The following is a 22,355-nucleotide window of genomic DNA, read 5'->3' as shown; positions in this document are numbered from 1 at the left end:
GAACTACCTGTAGCTGTCTCCAAAGTTAAGAAGGGATACACTTGCATTCAGAAGATTCATTGGGTTGAGTCCTGGAATGAAGGGTTGTCTTGCAGGGAAAGGGTAAACAGATTTGGTCTATACCCAGAGTTTAGAAAAATGATAGGTGATATTATTAAAGGCAGGAAATTTGAATAGTTACCGAATAACGAATGGATCGAGTGGATATGAAGTTGTTTCCACTAGTGGGAGAGTTGAGGACCAGAGGCCATAGCCTCAGAATAAAAGGATGCACCTTTAGAAAGGAGAGGAGGAAGAATTTCTTTAGTCAGGGGTGGTGAATCTGTGGAATTCACTGCCACAGAAGGTTTAGGAGGCCACGTCACTGGATGTTTTTAAGGTGGAGATTGACAGATTCTTGATTGGTATAGGACCCAGGTTCGATCTTGACTATGGGCCCTGTCTGTACGGAGTTTGTACGTTCTCGTACAAGTTGTGACTGCGTAGGTTTTCTCCAACACTCCAAAGACGTACAGGTTTGTAGGTTAATTGCCTTGGTAAAATTGTCCCGAATCTGTAGGATAGTGTTAGTCTGTGGGGATCGCTGGTTGGCACAGACTCAGTGGGCCGAAGGGCCTATTACTGCACTGCACCTCTGAACTAAACAAAATTAAGATCCACCACAATCAGGGGGAATTTGTCACTGTGCTTGATCTTACCAGGAGTGCCAAGTAAATTGCTGTCTCTCATTAGTCGGTAGTCCTCTTCGCTCAGGTCGTTGATGAACTGATAGTACGCCTCCTCTCGGCTCAAACGCTCCAACTGTCGCCTCCGCTCGTCTTCATTGCGGCCGATGTTTTCTGCGGGTGCCTGTTGATCGCCGTGGTGGTTGGTGGAATTAGGAGAGTCCATGGTCCTGGGAATTCCAACTAACTGCTCATAAAACAAAAATAATCCCTTTGAAATTAAGTTGATCTTCAAAGCAGGAAATTTATAATTACAGTTATCAAATGAGTGAGGAACAAAAATGGTCAAAACAGTGTTTATACTTTCTTTCATTTAGTTAATTTTTTATGCATTGTGCACAATAAATCACCTCTTTTTGTCCAAAAGATAAAACGGTGACAGTTCCAACAATTAATTCCATTAACCGACTTGAATATATTATGCTATTTCTTCGCTGGTTCACCTGTAACCCGTTTATATCAAAACTTAATGGTTGATGTCAAATGTAATTCACCCTCCCTCACATTTGAAAATTCAGGCTAAATTTTATGGAAGGGAGCAAAATAATTAAATTTACCTTTCCGTCATCCCTTAAAATGTTTATTTAGTTTATTATTGTTATATGTTGTTTGAGAGTTGTGAATCTGTGGAATTCTCAGCCTCAGAAGGCAGGAGGCCAATTCTCTGAATGCATTCAAGAGAGAGCTAGATAGAGCTCTTAAGGATAGCGACGTCAGGGGGTACGGGGAGAAGGCAGGAACGGGGTACTGATTGAGAATGATCAGCCATGATCATATTGAATGACGGTGCTGGCTCGAAGGGCCGAATGGCCTACTCCTGCACCTATTATCTATTGTAATGTTGATGTCTTTGTAACCCATTGTGTTACTCTGGCATTTTGTCTTTCCTTAGTAAACCAGCATCTGCAGTTCCTTTTTTCTACATCACCATGATACACAGTATGATGCGGGCTACTGATATATATTCAGTTACACTAGTTCGACAATAGGAATGCTTAATGGTGATGGCAGGCAGTAAAATATAAAGTTATTTTATTGTTTATCAATATACATTCTGATGAACATTAAAATAACCCAAAACTAGACTAAAAAGGCAGTCTCAAATGTTTTTCTGTCATGGCAAAAAGTCACATTCAACTTGTCCAATAACCATGGGAACTTGATGTTAATTTTGCAAAAATATATTGTTTACTTAATACAATCGCAAAAGCATTGTATAACATGCGATGACAAATATAAATCGGATGTTATAGCAGCTGAGAAATTATACAATTGGAGTTTATCAATAGGAATGCAAGATAATTCGCCATTGATGTTGATTTATGGTTTTAATCAATTTTACCAAAGATCAAGTGTTCTATAAAAATGTAGACTCAAGGAAGTGCAGATGCTGGAATCTTGAGCAAAAAATAAAGTGCTGAAGGAACTCAATGGGTCAGGCAGCATCTGCAGAGGGAATGCGCGGATAGTGTTTCAGGTCTAGACCCAAACACTCTTTAAAAATTTTTTATGTGGAACACACAAGAATTCTGATGAAAATCATGTCTGAAATATTAGCTCTCTTCACTGATGCTGCCCATGTACCAAGATATTTTTGAAAACACCCATTTAGTTACGTTCCAGCATCTGCCAATTTTTTTTTTCATCTTCACATTTAGGATTATCATAACTTCATGTAGGCCAAACACTGAAACTGAAGCTGTGAATGAAAATCATGTAAATCAGAAGTAAGTCAAGTTAATGCAACAACGTTGTAAGTGAAATTGGGAAGCTATTATTTAGAAAGTAACAAGTCATCAGGCCAAATTATCATGAGACTAAATACATTTTACAATATTCTTATTGAATTTCAAGCTATTTACAACACACACCATCATTATTAAGCATAAGGGATAGATGTTCAATATTGAAGTATATTTATATCAGTATTTCAACATTACCATTCTCCCCTGCAAATCAAAACACATTATTATGCCCTCCATAATGTTTGGGACAAAGACCCATCATTTATTTATTTGCCTCTGTTCTCCACAAACTGAGATTTGTTATAGAAAAAAAATCACATGTGGTTAAAGTGCACAGTCAGATTTTGTTAAATGGTATTTTTATACATTTTGGTTTCACCATGTAGAAATTACAGCAGTGTTTATACACAGTCGCCCCATTTCAGGGCACCATAATGTTTGGGACACATGGCTTCACAGGTGTTTGTAATTGCTCAGGTGTGTTTAAATGCCTCCTTAATGCAGGCATAAGAGAGCTCTCAGCACCTGGTCTTTCCTCCAGCCTTTCAATCACCTTTCAAAATTGTTATTGCTGTTTATCAACATGTGGACCAAGGTTGTGCCAATGAAAGTCAAGGAAGCTATTATGAGACTGAGAAACAAGAATAAAACTGTTAGACATCATCCAAACCATAGGCTTACCAAAATCAATGTTTGGAACATCATTCAGAAGAAAGAGAGCACTGGTGAGCTTACTAATCACAACGGGACTGGCAGGACAAGGAAGACCTCCACAGCTGATGACAAAAGAATTCTCTCTAAAATAAAGAAAAATCCCCAAACACCTGTCCGACAGATCAGAAACGCTCTACAAGAGTCAGGTGTGGGTTTGTCAATGACCACTGTCCACAGAAGACTTCATGAACAGAAATACAGAGGCTACACTACAAGATGCAAACCACTGGTTAACTGCAAAAATAGGATGGCCAGGTTACAGTTTGCCAAGAAGTACTTAAAAGAGCAACCACGGTTCTGGAAAAAAGTCTTGTGGACAGGTGAGACGAAGATTAACTTATATCAGAGTTATGGCAAGAGCAAAGTATGGAGGAGAGAAGAAACTGCCCAAGATTTAAAGCATACCACCTCATCTGTGAAACACGGTGGTGGGGGTGTTATGGCCTGGGCATGTATGGCTGCTGAAGGTACTGGATCACTTATCCTCATTGATGATACAACTGCTGATGGTAGTAGCATAATGAATTCTGAAGTGTATAGACACATCCTATCTGCTCAAGTTCAAACAAATGCCTCAAAACTCATTCGCTGGCAGTTCATTCCACAGTAAGACAATGATCCCAAACATACTTTTAAAACAACCAAGGTTTTTCAAAGCTAAAAAATGGTCAATTCTTGAGTGGCCAAGTCAATCACTGATCTGAACCCAATTGAGCATGCCTTTTATATACTGAAGAGAAAACTGAAGGGGACTAGCCCCCAAAACAAGCATAAGCTAAAGATGGCTACAATACAGGCTTGGCAGAGCATCACCAGAGAAGACACCCAGCAACTGGTGATGCCCATGAATCGCAGATTTCAAGCAGTCATTGCATGCAAAAGATATACAACAAAATACTAAACATGACTACATTCATCTACATGACATTGCTGTGTCCCAAACATTATGGTACCCTGAAATGGGGGGACTATGTTTCAACACTGCTGTAATTTCTACATGGTGAAACCAAAATGTATACAAACACCCTTTAATAAAATCTGACCACGTGCACTTCAACCACATGTGATTTTTTTTCTATACAAATCTCAAATTGTGGTCGGAGGCAAATAAATAAATGATGGGTCTATGTTCCAAACATTATGGAGGGCACTGTAACATGACAAAGGTGAATCATGAAAAAAAGAGTTCCATTCTTCTTCAATCCTGAATCAATCATAAGAAACAAGTCCAATCAAATGATCTCAAGCAGCTTCAGCTGTCTCCACAATAAATCAGCCAACAGCTGATGACAGGTTCTTGATTAGTACAGGTGTCAGTGGTTATGGGGAGAAGGCAGGAAAATGGAGTTGAGAGGGAAAGATAGATTAGCCATGATCGAATGGCAGAGTAGACTTGATGGGCCAAATGGCCTAATTCTGCTCCTATAACTTTTGAACTTATCTTAGAGACATCAGGTTTCTCTAGCACGGGACACAGGGGCGATATCTGTCTCCAACCCATAGAATTTGGTCAAACAAAATCATTACTACATTTATTGAATTAACCAACCAAGTCACGTTAGAACAAGAGACATCAACACATTTTCATATCTTAAAGACATACAGAATGGTTTAGTTAGAATAAAGAGCCTGAATTGAAATGTAGTGCACAAAATAACAATGGGAATGGCACAGAATTGGGTCTAAGAAGAGGAAGAATCTGTACTTAGAAAGGAGAAGAAAATTAATTAAAAGTGATGAGGGTACAGGGATTGCACCAGAAAGGCTGGCTGATCTGTATTTAAGAGATAGAGGGGCTTAAGGTCCAAGACAGAATGTGCACCGTGGGAGGGCGTTGAAAGTGTGGTGCAATGGCTTCTTTTGATGCCTGTGCAATGATTCTCCATCACACAACGCACCATTCTTACATTGTTTCATAGGGAATCATTGTACAAGTATCAACATCAGCAATAACTTTTCTTTTTCATGGTCTCCCATGGTGAAACTGGCAACTGTGTTTTAAATGACAATGGAGTCAGGTTATTGCGGGAAGATTACCTGTAAAAAGGTTTTATTCCAACATTGATATTTTTTCGAAGACACCTTTTTTCTGCTTGTTCGTTTCCAATGTGATTTTTAGATCTCTACTTCCTGATCATAACATGTCCTGTGTTAGCACGTTTCACTTTTTATATCAATCTCATAATTTCTCTCAATTTACCTAATGGCTGCATTAGTAAAGGAGTTAAATTTAGTCTGACAAAGGGTCTTTCCCGAAACGTCACCCATTCCTTCTCTCCAGAGATGCTTCCTGTCCCGCTGAGTTACTCCAGCATTTTGTGTCTATCTTTGATTTAAACCAGCAACTGCAGTTCTTTCCTATGCATTTAGAACCCTTAGTTTTAGATGCTCTCCGTATTTACCCTGCCTCACCTCAATTTAATATTCATAATCACTATCAAATTACACTTAAGACCTCGTTCTCCAACTATTGAATCTCCCTTTATAACTTGTAAACTGCTGGGGCTCCAGTATGGATCTTTGCTGCACCCTGGTTACAGCCAACCAACTTGATTTATTGCTATTTCTCCCTGTCTGTTAGCTGTCATAATTCCTTGGTAACTATATCCAAACCAATTATTATTTTTGAAGAGTTCCATTATCCAGTCCTTAAGAACAAAATGTAAATTTTCCAATTAATTATATCATGTCAACTGGTCCCTATTTTGTCTCTTCACTTTTCTTTTTAAATATAGGTCCACCACCAATTTTCCAGAACCCATGGCTCCAGAATCTTTCAGGATCATCCGTTTTTTCAGACCAACAGAGGTCATGGCCTACGAGAGGAATTCAATGGTATTGCAACAGTCCACCTAGGCAACAGAGGAGCCGAAATATCAGCCCACAAAGACCGCCTCGAAAGTTGGCTTTTGGAACAAATCTGTTAGCCTTCAGAGCCTTGTTTGCAGGGAGCAAATTCCACTTGCCAATTGGCGATAAAATCCCAATGAGGTTGAGATTGGCCGACTCACCCAGCTTAGGCGCCACATATTCGGGGGGATTTCTGGGGGGTAGGAGAGGGGGGGGGTTCAAGTGCGCTCTAGTAATTTTGTCCGGATTAAAAGAAGTGCCGGAAATTTGGTGGCAGACCTGTTGTTCATATCATCTCCAAATTCCAAATCCCAGCCTAGCTTTGTTTTAAATTGTGGCTTGGGATTTGAACCCATAATCAGGTAATTTAGAGGCTAGAGTGCTATTAGTGTGTGACAACCAATTCCATAATCCATGTCTTACTTTAAGTTGTACAACACACACTTAAGAAACAACAAATGCTGCCATTAATCATTAATATCCAGCTCTGCACAAGCTGCTACTGAAACAGAAGCAGCAACAACAAACATGCAGAGAAGTATCCAACACTGTAGATGGAGGGTTGAATGATTACACTGGAGTAATTCAGTCTTTAAAGAAAATTACCATCTAAAGAATCCCATGTAGATCTAAGGAAAGTCAATCCTGAATAAATTCCAACAAATATCAGAATCCCCTGCTAAGTGAGACAGACACAGTGAAACAGGGTGAACATTAAATTCTCCAATTTTAGGTAACTAACCCATAAACAGCCCCCTTTCTGCTGCCCTATCACCATGAAGAAACCCCTCCCTGGTTTCTTCCCTCCAGCTCCAATCCCTTCCTTTGGCAACAACTTTTCTACCCTTGCATTTCTCAAGCCATAACTCTTTATCCTATTTATCCTTTTTGGGTTCACACATGTTTTGCCATCCCTGGCCTTTGTAAAAAAATCTGCCTATCATACCCCACCCCCCTCCTCCCCTGCCTGTGACACCCATTACTAGCCATGCTCTGTCCTCCCTCTCCTCTTTTCCCACTTTCTTCCCCCCCCCCACCTCCCCCGCAATCAACCTGAAGAAGGATTCGGACCCAAAGTCTCACCTATCCATGTTCTCCAGAGATGCTGCCTGACCCGCTGAGCATTTTGTCTTTCTACAGTGTCTATAGTGAAACAGCCACTTTATGTTATCATCCATACAGAACCTTCAAAACCAAACTCTTAAATACCATTAACAGCAGAGAGAAAAAAACATGAAAAAATATCCCCAGATTAAAATTGTAAATTTAAAAAATGTTGCACTCAGTAAGTTAGGCAGCTTTTGTGAAGAGATGCTACGCAGTTAACTTTTTGCTTGAAAGACTATTAAACATTGACACAAAACGACATTACTCTGTTTCTCGTTTAGATGGCACCTGACCAGCTGCATTGTGTATTTTCTTTTTTATTTCAGATTTCCAGCACCTGCAGTTTCTTGATTTTCTTTTTTAAATGTCTATTGGCAGCATTTGGAATTAGCAACATGTGCATTTACCTGTCAGTAGCAAGAATGTGTCATCATGTGTCCCAAACCAAAACAATGAAATTCTAACTTGCAGCAACACACAGTTGTGTAAAGATAGCACTCTGTAAAACCCGTAATATACAAAAAAAACTTCAGTATATATATGTTTTTTTAAACGGACAAATAAACAATAATCGTGCAAAGTCAAAAATAATGCCCCCAAGTCTATCTAATTCTGAGCCTATCTGGAGGTTCTAGTGTTTAATAGCCTGATTGTTGTAGGGAAGTTGTTGCTCCTAAACCTGGACGTAGTTTTCAGGTTCGATATCTTCTTCCCGATGGCAGGAGTGAAATGAGAGCATTGCCAAGTGTGGTGTAGGTCTCTGATGATATTAGATTTCTTTTTGAGGCAACAACTCTTGTGAATTCCTTCAATGGTGGGGAGATCACTACCCATGATGGACTGGACAGTGTTTACCACTTTTTGCAATCGTCTTCGTTCCTGGGCGTTCATTAAGGAGAAGTTCCTAAAATTTCAGCTATTTGCATTAAAGCGCCTTTTTAATTTAATTCTTGATTTGTAACTGCTGAATAATGTGGCCTTCATGAAATGCTGTGGCCTACGCAAAAGTATTTTTTACCAATATCTTTAGGCAGGAAGTTTTCAATACTCAATATCAAAGAAACCGCAATATACATCCAAGATCAGAACAAAGGACATGAGGTGGGAAATATGAAGATAGTTTGATGCACCTAAAAATGATTGAGAGAACAGGTTTAGGACGCGTTGACCCTGTTACAGCAGACAGCGGAGAACTTTATTAGTTATTACCAAATGGGGTCCATTGGCTACACTAGTCTTGAAAAATCACAATTCTCCCAAACTTGCTAGGCTTGGAACGCTGAAGAAAGTTGAAGAACATGGTGGCCTCATTGGTGCAGCGGTAGAGTTGCTGCTTTACAGCGCAAGAGACCCGGGTTCAATCCTTGGTGCTATCTGCACAGAGTTTTACGTTCTCCCTATGACCACGTAGGTTTTCTCCAGGTGCTCTGGTTTCCTCCCACACTCCAAAGACATACAGGTTGAAGGTATCACAAAATGCTGGAGTAACTCAGCAGGTCAGGCAGCCTGACCTGCTGAGTTACTCCAGCATTTTGTGATACCTTTGATTTGTACCAGCATCTGCAGTTATTTTCCGACAAAGACAGACAGGTTTGTAGGTTAATTGGCTTTAGTAATTTGTAAAATTGTGTGTGGGTTAGTGTTCAGGGTGATCACTGGTCGGCACGGACTTCGTGGGCCGAAGGGCTCTATATGTCTAAAGATCTTGCAGGCCAAGGACATTCTGCACTTGATAGGATCCTGAGAGTACAATGTAACCAGGTCACAGACAGGAACAAGTCACATCCCCAAAACTGTCGAGAAAAGGGTTAACAGATAACAAATAACAAAGCAGGACCACACATTTTGGAAGTTATTAAAAATACCAGACATTAAATCACCTGAAAATGCATAAATATCACCAAGTTAAAAAAAAAAAACTTTTCCTTTTCTAACCTTTCTCATTAGCGGTTGCAAGATCTCCGTTCAAATGACTGGGTTCAACCTTGTGAGGATTCTGGAGAAAGGTCTCCAAATGGAATTACTGGGGAATTCCAGCGAACTCCAGCTCTACTGTAGAATTCAATGCAGAGTTTAGCATGGGAGTTTTAACAAGATCAGGACTTTTACATCGAAGCAAGACTCGAAGTGCAGATAGAATAAAAAAGTCAGAGTCATACAACGTGGAAACAGGACCTTCAGCCCAACTTTTCCACAACGACCAACATGTTCCATTTACACTAGTCTCACCTGCCTGTGTTTTGCTCAAATCCCTCTAAAACTGTCCTATCCACGTACCTGTCTAAATGTTTATTAAAATTTGCGATAGTACCTGCCTCAACTACCTCCTCCGGTAGCTCGTTCCATACACCCACCACCCTATACTACCCGTTGGGTAAAAATGTTTCCCTCAGGTTCCTATTAAATATTTCCACCTCACCTTAAACCCATGTCAACAAGGTCACCAGTATAATCAAGGACGAGTCGCACCTTGGCCATTCTCTCTTCTCCCCTCTACCATTGAGCAAAAGGTATAGAAGTGTGAAACGCACACGTTTCAGGGAGTTTCTTCCCAGCTGTTATCAGGCAACTGAACCATCCTACCAACTAAAGAGCAGTCTTGAACTACTATCTACCTCACTTGAGACCCTCAGACCATCTTTGATTGGACTTTACTGGCTTTATCTTGCACTAAATGTCATTCACATTATTCCCTCAATCATGTATCTGTATACTATGGATGGCTCGATTGTAATCATGTATTGTCTTTCAGCTGACTGGTTATCATGCAAAACATTTCACTGTACCTCGGTACACATGACAATAATTTAAACTCAATCTCAAACAATCTTCTAAAGCAGAAACAGGGAACTGCAGATGCTGGTTTACAAAAGAAGACAGAGTGCTGGAGTAGCTCACTGGGTCAGGCAACATCTCAGGAGAACATGTACAGACGACGTTTCAGATCAGTCTGATGAAGGGTCCCGTCACCTATCCATGTTCTCCTGAGCTACTCCAGCACCTTGTGTATTCATTTATATGAAGCAGTTGGATAATTAGAATAATTAGCAGTATTGACAAAAAAATTAGATATCAAACAAACGGAAGAAAAACACAAAGGTAGATTTATCAGCTGAGATGCAGATTTGACGTTCCAGCTGTCTAACCCTAAGGGACACTGGACACTATGAGTGCCATCCAGTGGAGAGACTATGTTGCTGCATGTCCATTTAAAAACTATTATCCAGTACACTGTACAGAAACACATTTTGCTCCAATATGTAACATGGTGCAGCTTAAAATTAATTACAGCACAGATGGGAATTAGAAAACCTATTCACGTAACCATCCATATAATGTAATAGATGCTGCCTTAATTTATAGGAGAAAACATACCAAAAAACCCACATTCCTCACAAATCCATCAATTAGAAGGAGAATTAAGGCAATTTAGCCCCTTGTGCTTGTTCTGCCATTCAATTTGCACACAGCCTAAAAACACAATATTTTGTTTCAGATTTCTTTTCAATTCAAATGCCTGGTTTAGTTTAGAGATACAGTGTAGAAACAGGCCCTTCGGCCACCGACCATCTGTTCACACAAGTTCAATGTTATCCCACTTTCTCATCCTCTCCCTACACATTAGTGACAATTTACAGGGTTAATTAACTTACAAAACTGCACGTCTTTGGGATGTGGGACGAAACCTGAGCACCCGGAGGAAACCCTCGCGGTCCCAGGGAGAATGTGCAAGCACCACACAGACAGTACCCAAGGTGAGAATTAAACACAAGTCTCTGGCATTGTCAGGCAGGAGCTCTACCAGATGTGTCACAGTGCCTCTCTTGTTGGAGATGGTTATCATCTGGTAGAATGTGGAATGGATATTTGTCGTATTGGTCTTGCTACATACAGGATTGAGCAGCTTCATCTGCAAATGGAATGGAACACCCTCTACCCAACAGCACTGAGGGAATACCTTCACCAGAAGGTCTTCACTGATTTTAACTGGTGGCTCACCAAGAAACACCTCAAGATCAATAAATGTTGGCCTTGCCAACAACACCCAGATCCTGAAAAATGAACGAATTAAAAAATAAAATCAGAGGACATGAAATGTACATAATTTCAAGGATATAACTGGAACATTCATACTGCACAACTTGAAAAATCATATTTTATTTTGATTCCAGTTATTAAACCATAATCCATAATGAAGGAAAGTTAATAGATTTTAAGGGTCTGCTTCAGGTAAAATGTTGATATTGTGTTTTGTATTTGGAAAGAGAGAAAATCAAATAGTATTGGGTAGGCACTTCATGTAGATGAAATTGCTTTCATGTTAAAAACATTACTTTCAAACGATGTTTCAATTTTTAATCGCTGAGTAAAAAGACACTGAATAATTATGTAGGATAATATTTTAGCTATTCCATCAATTTTTAAATGAAAGCATTTGCTTCCATTCTGAACTACACATGAGTTTACATTTTTATGGCGAAGAGCTCAAATTGGTTGCATACCAAATAATTCAAATTAAGATAGTTCAGAATGCAGAAATTCAAAGCAAAAGAGGTGCCCATTTTGACATGGGCAAGAGTGTAAAAAATATAATATTGAACACAGTCATTCATTGCACATCATACTCAACTGCCTTTTCCCCAACTTAAAATGTTGAGCGTGTTGGGGAAAACTGAAAAGTCCAAATCACTTGTGTTACAATTTGAGTCTGATCGCTCATTAAAGGACATGGCTTCAGAAAAGAAACTGCTTGAAGTATTATAACATTATTGAGACCATTTTTTCCTGTACTTTTAAAACAAATACAAGCATTGTCACAAGAGTAATTCCAGAGTAATTCCAGAATAATTCCAGAGTAATGTATGATAAATAAACTGTTCAATATTAAATTTAGGATTATACATTGGTTTTCTCCAAGCCAGAGGAGATTTATGAAGACGAGTAATGCAAACTATACAGTTGTAGTCTGAATGCAGTCATGTGTTCACATATGCAATACAAGAAAGTGGTACAACTCAAAGTTAGGCCACCAATTCACTCCAGAGTACATTAAACCACACCCAAAAAAAGGTTACATTCCATCTTGCAACAAATTTAACCGTCACAGCCTCATAACAATGAAGCAATCTTATGAAAAGCTAATTCTGAATTTACTGCAACTCTAGTTTTGCATCTAATGAATGTTACAAAGATTATGCTTCACCCTAAAATCAAATGTTTCCACTGGAACCAAGAATCAGTTCAGCTCAAAGAAAAATGGAAAGTTATGGAAGAATGATTTTATTTGTTTTAAATTACTGAGAAATGATCCATTGGAAGCGAGCAACATCCTGATGAAAAGGACACTTGCCCCATCAAAGAGAACGTGATGTACAGGGACTACTTTTTCCCAGTTAACCTGAATGGCAAAAACAATGGCAAGACGTACATTGGGCGTGCTTCCTCCGAAATCGCCGAGTCCTCCCGGCATTATTTCTCGGAGTGGTAAGCAGAAGACAAAATTGCAAGAAACCAATTCACAAAATTCTCCAGGTAGAACTAAAAAGGCAAGAAGTGCGACAAATGTCAGTGTTGAAGAGCGACCCAGTGCTGGTTCTTGTCGCCAACATGTGAGTGCAGTTCCAATAACTGGCATAAATGTAGCACTTCAGCCAGATGCCGCTAAAGATCAAAAGAGGAGGAAATCACATAAAACAATTATTTAAATATTTTCTTGATGAATCAGGTGCACTTACAAAAGACGTGCCTAAGAGGAAAGAGCCGTGCCAACATTGTGAAGAGAAAAAGCTGGACTCTATTGTGACTTGCCTTCCTAAACATTACAGTGGTTTAAAACCAAATTCACACCAGAAAATGCAAGCCTTTTCTGTAATTTCCATGCTAACCTGCGATCAAACAAATGAGAAAGAGAACAAGAAAGGAGAAATACAGTGCCATCAAGAGGACAATTTGGCCAAGGACATCTTAAAATTGCAAAGCATTGACAGTGACTTAGAAGGCAACTCTCAGAGTGGACCCAGCCATAGCAGTCCCTCAGGATTGAGGATGAATTGTTTCCATGAAACAAAATTAAATTTAATTGAAGTTGCAAATACATCCAATTAATGAATAAGGAACAACGTGAATGACCATCAGGACGCCCAGCCGAATGGCAAAGGACCATTGGGCACGACTTGTCAATGAGAGCCACCTCCGAACTCAAGTCCGAGCCACTGGCGTCAACGGACATGGGGCTGCGTGGGCAGTCGCCAGACTCAGACAGGCAGCTGGCCGCAAAACCCACCTGGAGTGGATCCGAGGCTCATCTCACACTCACCGATAAGACTGGGAACCGGAAGGAGAGAGTCAGCAACACTAACACTGGCAGCCGCTGGACAAAGGGCCGGTAGGAGCCTTCAAGTTAGGCTGCAAGAGGCGCCCCCCCCCCTGGGTAAGAAGGCTGAAGGACCGTAGAGAGGGAGGGCGCGATTGTGAACCATATGGGGGGGGGGCAAGAGACGGTCGGGCTGAGGATGAGCCGCAGAAAACAGAGAAGGAACTGGTGGGACGGGGCACTGAGAACAAAGATGGACCATCGGGACTCTAATGAGTACTTATGCAACTATGTCGGCACCAGATACATGGCTACTCTTTGCGTACTTTAAATATTGTATGCAAAAACAGAGAATTTCACTTTACCTAGGTATATGTGATAATAAACTATCATTGAATCATTGAGCTGAAGTTCAAAGAATGGATCAACCCATTATTATTGTGTCTGATATGCTTCATCTTTGCAGGTATTAAAAGTGATCTATTTTGCTGATGGTAGAGGAATTAAAATATGGCAGGATTTTGCAGCGTGGAACTAAATTTGGAAGTGAATGAAAGTTTACTTAAAGTAGTAAATGAGCGGTCTTGTCTTTACACCAGCTGGAAACACGTGGAAACCCTGGTATAATTACATAGAGGCAGAATTTGTTTCATTTTAAAAATGGCAAAGATAAGTTAATAGAATGCACTAATAAGTTAGCTTCATAGTATAAATTGACCATTCTAGAACATTTAAGCAATCTCTTAGCAAACTGGTATATCTGAATAATAAAAAATACTGAATATTTTTTAATTGACCCAAAGTCGGAAGAAGGGTCCTGACCCGAAACGTTGCCTGTCCATTCCCTCCACAGATGCTGCCACAGAGTTGTTCCAGCACTTAGTGATGTGCTCAAGATTCCACCATATGTAGTTCCATGTGTTCATATTCTATGTGTGCATTGTGACTTATATTCATTGTGCCGATTCACTGTGGCCCAACACCCAAACTAATTTGATCCAGACAGAGGGCCGACTGAGCCGAGTTCTCTCACAAGTTAAGGGGCAACAAGCAACAACTTGATCACAGACTACTGAGGCTTTGCCCCCAGAACTGCCCGAACGCCTTGCATCTAATCGCTCAGCCAACATAGAAACATAGAAGATAGGTGCAGGAGGAGGCCATTTGGCCCTGCGAGCCAGCACCACCATTCATTGTGATCATGGCTGATCCTCCACAATCAGCAACCTGTGCCTGCCTTCTCCCCATATCCCTTGATTCTACTAGTCCCTAGAGCTCTAACTCTCTTTTAATTTATCCAGTGAAATCACATCACATTTAAAAAGCGCCTCAAATTGGTTTAGATCATTAATAACTGAAAATCAAGACAAATATTTAAAAAATACAACATATTTCCTTTTTTATTCAAAACTAGTAACGTCATTTAAATGAAAGGGGATGTGGAACCTACCCTTGCCACAGCTGGTCTAAGGGAGGATGAAAAGTACATCCGGCTCATCAGCTCAGCACACAATGCTCTCTGCTCCAGTCATCTCTTACTTCCATTGTTCAATCCACATATTTGGAAGTCAAAAGGAGGAGCCAACTCACAAGGACGATATGACTGGCAGTTCTCCAAGGAATTACTCCCTAGTATTCAGCACTATTTGGTTTATGAGAAGCAGCTTACCCTGTAAAATACATCTAGCTAAGTTACATTTAATATAAATAGGAGCCAATGCATTGCATTAATATATTTCCTGGTCAAGATGGCAATTATCCCATGATAATTATCCTTTGACCTGCTACAGTCCATATGGTTCTCTGGTCCAACAATGAAAAATAGTCTTGATCATACTTTTCTTGAACAGTTTTCTAAAGCAAATAATACATAATCTTGGACAGCTCTCGAGATGTCAACACAATTAAACATCTGCAGCCTCTAGTGTCCTCATTTTGCTACTCCACTGAAAATTCTCTTCAAGGCATGCTGGTTTTCAAATAGTTCTCCTCCTCTCTTTGAGGGGTGTTCGGGAAGTCCCCCTCTCGCGTTTCTGCTGTACTTCTGCTCAAGTCTTGATGCAGGGCCTCAACCTCCCTTGGCTTCTATAGACAATGCCTGACCCACTGAGTTGCTCCAGCAGTTTATATTTTGCTTCAGTTCCCAGGTTTTGCAGTTTCTTGTGTTTCTACTACTCTCCTGGTGTTCTTGTCAAATGTCTTATTTTTTACCAAATACATTAATTTCAAGAATTTGGCATAACAATGGCATGATCCACATTCTCTCAATTTATCTGAGAAAATTACTGTGAAATTGGTTTATTCCTTGTCTGCACTAAATCTTCATTGCACATCAATTTATTTTATAATTTGTGCCATTTCAAATGATCTATATTCTCTGATATTTATTTATAGGCCTTTTGTACAATAAATAAAATGCACTAGAGCAGGTTTATATATAATAGCTCAGGCTTCGGATGGCCTTAATACAACTAAAAGTGTGCAATAGTTTTTGAGGTATGCAATGTACTTGATGAGAATTCTGAGTGTCTGTCTCACCATATACAAAACACTTTACAGTAAAACAGTTGCTATGATCTTTGCATTTAGCCAATTCTGCACACTAAAGGAAGAGGAATGAATTTCTTATCATTACAGCATTCTGACAGCATGTACTTAGTGAATTAAGCCATATGTACAGTAATACAATATTACTCAAAAGTGACACTAGATCTGGTGAGATCTATTTTCTTATACTAGATCTGGTGAGGATATTTATGTTCAGATACAATTCGTATTGGACTTTGGTAATATTAATGACTTTTTGACACATATTAAGTCATACCAATCTGACATAGGTGAAGCCGTACAAATTAATTTTTGTGGCGAACCAAATGCGCACAGAAACAGGTAAATCAAAACTGCTTTCCCCCAGAAATCCTAGCGGCAAAATGTCAATGATCTCACCTGGACAAATCAGTGCAAAATCATTTTTAACTATCACCCTAATCATGCAAGTTCTGGTGTTTATTGTTAGAACAGTGACTATTCACTGCTGTGCCAGTGAAGTACTGTTTCAGTGTCATTCAATACATAAATCATGTGTGACTAATTGGGAATAGAGATGTAGTTAACTGCATTTTTAATTGGTAAATAAGAAGCAATTAATAGCAGGGGTATTTCATGAGTTCATAGGGAAAGAGCAAGATGAAAGGCACCGTGTTGCATGAACATTATAATCTAAACCACTAGCTGCTGTGGACCCGTTGGGTCCAAACCTCTCCTGCATTGGTGTAGCACCCTCTCCTCCCCCACCCCCCCCATTCCCCTCCCCCCTTCACTCACCCACTCCATCCCCCCCCCTCCTACCCCCTCCCCACTCCATCCCCCCTCAACCCCCCATAAAACTCCCCCGGGGCCGGGGGCAGGCGAGGGGGAGCCACTTACCCCAGCCCCGGGTGGCCATCGTGACGGCCAGCAGCAGGAGAGCTCTCCTCAGCCCCCCCCCCCCCCCCGTTGGCCGCCACTCCCGTCACTCGGGCAGGTCCCACCCCCCTCCAAGCGGCAACCCTCCCCCAACTGCGTACGTGCGGATCCGACGGCCATCTTACCGTTGTGACGCAAGATGAACACATAAGTATTCAATCAACGGGCCCCAACTGCGCAGACGTGGATCCATTGGGTTCCTATTGTGATGTCGAACACGGAGGTATTACTGCGCAGGCGCGGCTGACGGGCAAGGCAAGGGGGAGCGATTTATTAAAGTTTAAAAAGTGATTTATTAAAGTTTAAAAAGTGAATAACTTTTAAAATATAACAACCATTTGAACTGCAGGCCAATGGTAAGATGTGCCTAAATTTTTGTGCTATCGTGTACCGATTTTGCTGTATTTCGGGAACAAACTGACATACAAATGAACATATGTACGAATATACATACAAGATGAGTTTTAGTAATATACTAGACCAAGTGGACCCGTTGGGCCCAAACCTCTCCTGCATTGGTGCAGCACCCTCTCCCCCCCTTCCCTCCCATTCCTCTCCCCCTCCCTCCCCCTCCCCATTCCCCTCCATCCCCCTCAAACCCCCTTATCCTCCCTCCTCCCCCCCTCCCTCTCTCCTCCCCCTCCACCTCCATATCCTCCCTCAACCCCCCATATCCACCCTCCTCCCCTTCCCCTCCATATCCTCCCTCCTCCCCCCTCCCTAGTAGATTTAAACTTTAAACCGTGAATCACTTCAAAAATATAACACCGATTTCAATGAAACTTTCCATTAGCCCAAAGGGACGACGGTGAGTAAGGTGGGCCTAAAATTGTCGCGCTATCGTGTACCGTTTTGGCTGAAGTTCGATCACAAACAAACGAGAGTTTTAGTATATAGATACTAGACCAAGTGGACCCGTTGGGCCCATCCCTCATAGAGGGGGGACAGGGAAGGGGAGAGGGTGCTACTCACCTCAGCCCCATGGCGCCAGCGCTGCAGCCAGAGCGACCCGTGGACCCAATGTCTCTCCTGTATTGGTCCAGCACCCTCACCCCCCTCCACTCAATCCCTCTTATCCCCCCTCCTCCCCCCCACTCACCCACTCCACCCCCACTCCCCTCTCCGCTACTTCTCCTCCACTCTAACACTCCCTCCTCCCCTCCCTACCCCCACTCCCCCCTTCTCCCCCACCCCTACTTCTCCCACTCCCCCCACTCCAAACCCCTCACCCCAACCCCAAGACCCCAACCCCCACGCCCCAACCCCCCCACCCCAACTCCAACCCTCGAACCACACTCACCCACCCCATCCCCTCTCAACATAAATGGGCCCACCGTGGAACCGATGGCGGAGAAAGCCACTTACTGTGCCCCGTTCGTGTAACGCTGATCGGCAGCGAGCGACCATCTTGTTAGACCAGGTGGGAAGTGGCGCCGTGGCCATGCGAGGAGGGAAAAAGCACTGACCTCGGCCCAGTTTCTCCTGCGGGGCTGAAGTGTCTCCTGTAGCTCGGCTGCGATCTGCGGCGGGGAACAGTGGCGACAGCATGGACCCGTTGGCGGGCGGGGAGTGTCTCTCGGGGCCGTGGGTGGGCCAGAGTGGACAGAGAGAAGGCACTGATCTCGGCCCCATTTCTCCTGCGGGGGCATGAAGCCGAAGCCGAAGCCTCTCCTGCAGCTCAGCTGCGATCAGTGGGAAGCGGGTGCGAGAGGCAGCCATCTTGATGGACCCTGTGCCGCCGCCTCGGCCGCGCGCTGCATTGTGGGAGGAAGGTCAGGCGCAGGGCATGCCGGGACGGCATGCGGGTGCCGGTCCTCCCGCTGGTCCTCCGAGGGAGGGGGAGGAGCGCATTTATTAAAGTTTATAAGGTTAATTGTTTTTGAAAAGTAACGAATGTGGGCCCACACCATGCACCATGAGTAAGTTGGGTATAAAATTGTGGCGCTATCATGTACCGTTTTGGACGAGTAGCGCCCCAAACTATTTTCGGCCAAAAAACGACCCCAGAGTTTTAGTAATATATAATAATAGATGGATGTTATAAAATAGTTGCAAGTGTGCTGTACTGAAATGAATTGCCATATTCACGTATAATTAAGTTAACAATTTTTATACATAACATTTCTCTATTTAATATTCGATCTTAGAATTTTCATTTTGAAGAAGTCAATTAAACACCAACAAAAATACATTGTCTTTATTTTTGAAGGGAATACAGCATTTTAAAAATGCTCATGATATGAGTTGTGACACAAATAGGCAACAAATTGGTGGTATTATGTATGGGAATTTGAGACTTGTTTGTACTTCCAAATTTGGCAGAAAACAGCATTAACTACAGTTAATATCTGCTTAATCACAATTCAGAGGGAACCATTCCCTAAATTTACTGGTTGTTTGTGAGTGCTTGACATGTACGAATTGACTGCCTTGTGTGAACCCTTTGGTACGAATAACCATCTTGTGAAATGTAGTCACAGTCACACAGCACAGTAACACAGCCTTCAACCTAACCTGTCCACGACGACCAAGATGCCCCAAATAAGGTAGTCCCATTTGCCCACTTTTGGCACATGTTCCACTAAACCTTTCCTATCATGTACCTGTCCAAGTGTCTTTAAAAAGCTGTTATTGTAGCTGCCGCAACCATCTCCTGTGGCAGTTTATTCCATAGACCCAACAGTCTCTGAGTGAAAAAGTTCACCCGTAGGTTCCTATTAAATCTTGCCCCTCTCACCTTAAACATGTTATTGATTTCCCTACCTTAGGTGCATTCACCCTATCTATTCCCCCCATGATTTTATTCACCTCAGCCTCATGTGCTCCAAGGAATAAAGTCCCAGCCTACCCAACCTCTCCCTGTAACTCAGCCCTTCAAGTCCTGGCAACATGTCCTTCCAGCTTAATGACATCCTTCCTACAACAGGGTGACCAAAACTGAGCACAGTATTCAAAATGCAACCTCAAAACATCTTGCGCAACTGTAACATAATGTCCCGATTTCTACACGCAATACCCTGACCAATGAAGGCCAATGTACTAAAAGCCTTTTTGACCACCCAATCTACCTGTGACACAAGATAGTCATAAGTGAGAGGTGCGGAATTAGGCTATTCAGCCCATCAAGTCTACTCCGCCATTCAATCATGGCGGATCTATCTCTCCCTCCTGACCCCATTCTTCTTCCTTCTCCCCACAACCCCCGATACCTGTACTAATCAAAAATCTATCTATCTCTGCCTTAAAAACATCAATTGACGGCCTCCACAGCCTTCTGTGGCAGATAGGATGATGGATAGGAATTAGGAATTTATCTTGGTATTATTTCGGACATGATACAGCACTCTATCCCACTACATTTCCTCCTGGATTTCTGAAAATAAATAAAATGCTTGCTCTGAGAGGCAATCCCAGTCCAGCCATCAATTTCTTCATTTCAAATAAAAACTTTGCACTTTGTTCCTCTCCAATCTCCCAACTACAATCCTACATATTCTTCCCTTCATTCTATATTTCAGTAATGTTGAAATCAAGACCTGTCCAACTTGGACATCCTTTTTAGACCGTCAGAACGGTTGAATTGCATGAGTTGCTGCCTCAAGCTCTGAAATGTTATGATTGGCATTGACTTCGCACTTTTTTTATGATTTACTTTAAAAGTTTTAAACTTAGGTGGTTTTGAATCCTGTTGATATTTAAAAAGCAAGCTTTCAGCAAACCAACCTAAGGCAGCCTGTGGTGATTTCACCTACTGAAGACATGTTTCCCTTACTACTGGGTAGGCAGACTTCCTATTTGAACGTTTGGTGCTAGAGTTGATCATCACCTGTAAGGAGACTTCAACATCGGTGTTAGAAGTGTCCTCCATACTTCGGACACGATGTTACGCTTACGTGGACCCAGAGATGAATCTGTGAAAACAAAAATGTTAATTTTAATATGGGTTTGCAAACTGCAAATAAATTAAATTACTGCAGTAAAATTATTGTAGATGAGGAAAGATCACTTACATTAGACATCGGCATATTGTTGGATTTGCAATACTTTCGACCTACACTTGCATGCTTGTATTAATGGACAATGAGCTTTACAGTAATAGGTATTATATTTGGAAAATGCATGGAAATTATTCTATGACTTACCAGATATCTCAGCAGTTGCAGAAGAGTAGATGGTTGTCTTTACACCTTGGTCTGTAGAGATGAATTATGATATCTCACAAAAGATTTTATAGGTTGCCAGCTGGTACTACTTTCACCCTGCATTCTGCTGATTTTTGAGATTATTATTTATTAAAATCAAAATCTGATAGATATTCAGAAGCTTAAATGTCCACTTACCAAATGATGCTAAGCGTCACGAAAAAAAATTGATCTGGGGTTCTTTATGTTTGAATAGCAGGTTTTCCATAGTCCATCAATATATTAAAAGGGTCACTTTTACATCAATTAGAATCCTGGGTCATTTAAGTGGCATTCCTTTTATTGACAATACTGCGCCCAGTTGTGTTACTGGCAGTATATCCCTCTCTGTTCTTCACAATTTGTCCAAAGCTTTTACATGCATGTTGACACCATACTTTCACCGATGCTTCCAAGATATTAGTCAGATGAATCAGACATCTTTTGCCTAGTTCTATGCTAATCTCTCAGACAAATAAATTTATTGCAGTACTTAGTTCCCACTCTTGCACAATTACCTCTGGTGTCCCATGACCCATGCGGTTTATATGAACTTTAGCAAAGCTTTTGGCAAGGTAGTCTGATCCAGATCTAGACTTTAGAGATACAGTACGCAAACAGGCCCTTCAGCCCACCGACTCTGCGCCGACCAGCGATCACCCCGTACACTAGCACTATCCTACACACTAAGGACAATTTACAATTTTTACCAACGCCAATTAACCTACAAACCTGTGCGCCTTTGGAGTGTGAGAGGAAACCAGAGCACCTGGAGAAAATACACAGTCACAAGGAGAACGTACAAACTCCATACAGACAGCACCCATTGTCAAGATGGAACCCAGGCTGGAAGGCAGCAGCTCTACTGCTACGTCACTGTGCCGCCAATAATTGGATATTATCCAATTTCCTCTTGAAGGTCCCAATGAAACCTGCCTCTACCACACCTGTAAGAGCTTTTCCCAGAATTCAACCATACAGAGGACAAAGAAATCTCCTTTCTGTCACTCGATCCACTTCATCTTTATTTTGTATCTGTGACCTCTGATCTTCAACCCTGCTGCTCTTCAAAAACAACTGCCCTAGCTTCTCCAATTTATCATCCTAACTGCAGTCCCTCATTTCAAGTCTCATAATTCTTTTCTTGAACCTCTCTTAGTGTTCATCCTAACCAGAAACTCTGAATGAACAAGGATTCACTCTCTGTTAAAGTCCAGATTAGTTTAGCTTAGTGATACAGTGCGGAAACAGGCGC

General features: G+C 41.5%; 1 protein-coding gene across 4 annotated transcripts in view; it reads right to left on the bottom strand.

The window, feature by feature from the left end:
- The window catches only part of rnf6 (ring finger protein (C3H2C3 type) 6), a 42,280-nt gene that overhangs the window by 5,722 nt on the left and 14,203 nt on the right, over positions 1 to 22,355 (bottom strand). The window contains exons 2-3 of one of the 4 annotated variants that reach the window (XM_078402409.1): positions 20,746 to 20,830; positions 699 to 915 (exon numbers count right to left, since the gene is read on the bottom strand). In XM_078402409.1, the coding sequence (XP_078258535.1) occupies positions 699 to 915; positions 20,746 to 20,787 (259 nt within the window). In that variant the 5' untranslated portion in view covers positions 20,788 to 20,830. Of the gene's footprint in view, positions 1 to 698; positions 916 to 20,642; positions 20,831 to 22,355 lie in introns of those variants that run through there. The other 3 variants (XM_078402410.1, XM_078402412.1, XM_078402411.1) reach the window with 3 other exon arrangements.

This window comes from Rhinoraja longicauda, chromosome 7 (assembly GCF_053455715.1).
Source record: "Rhinoraja longicauda isolate Sanriku21f chromosome 7, sRhiLon1.1, whole genome shotgun sequence".
Taxonomy (NCBI): Eukaryota; Metazoa; Chordata; class Chondrichthyes; order Rajiformes; family Arhynchobatidae; genus Rhinoraja; species Rhinoraja longicauda.
Note: the sequence above shows the minus strand (reverse complement) of the source record. Positions and strands in the feature narration are given on the sequence as shown.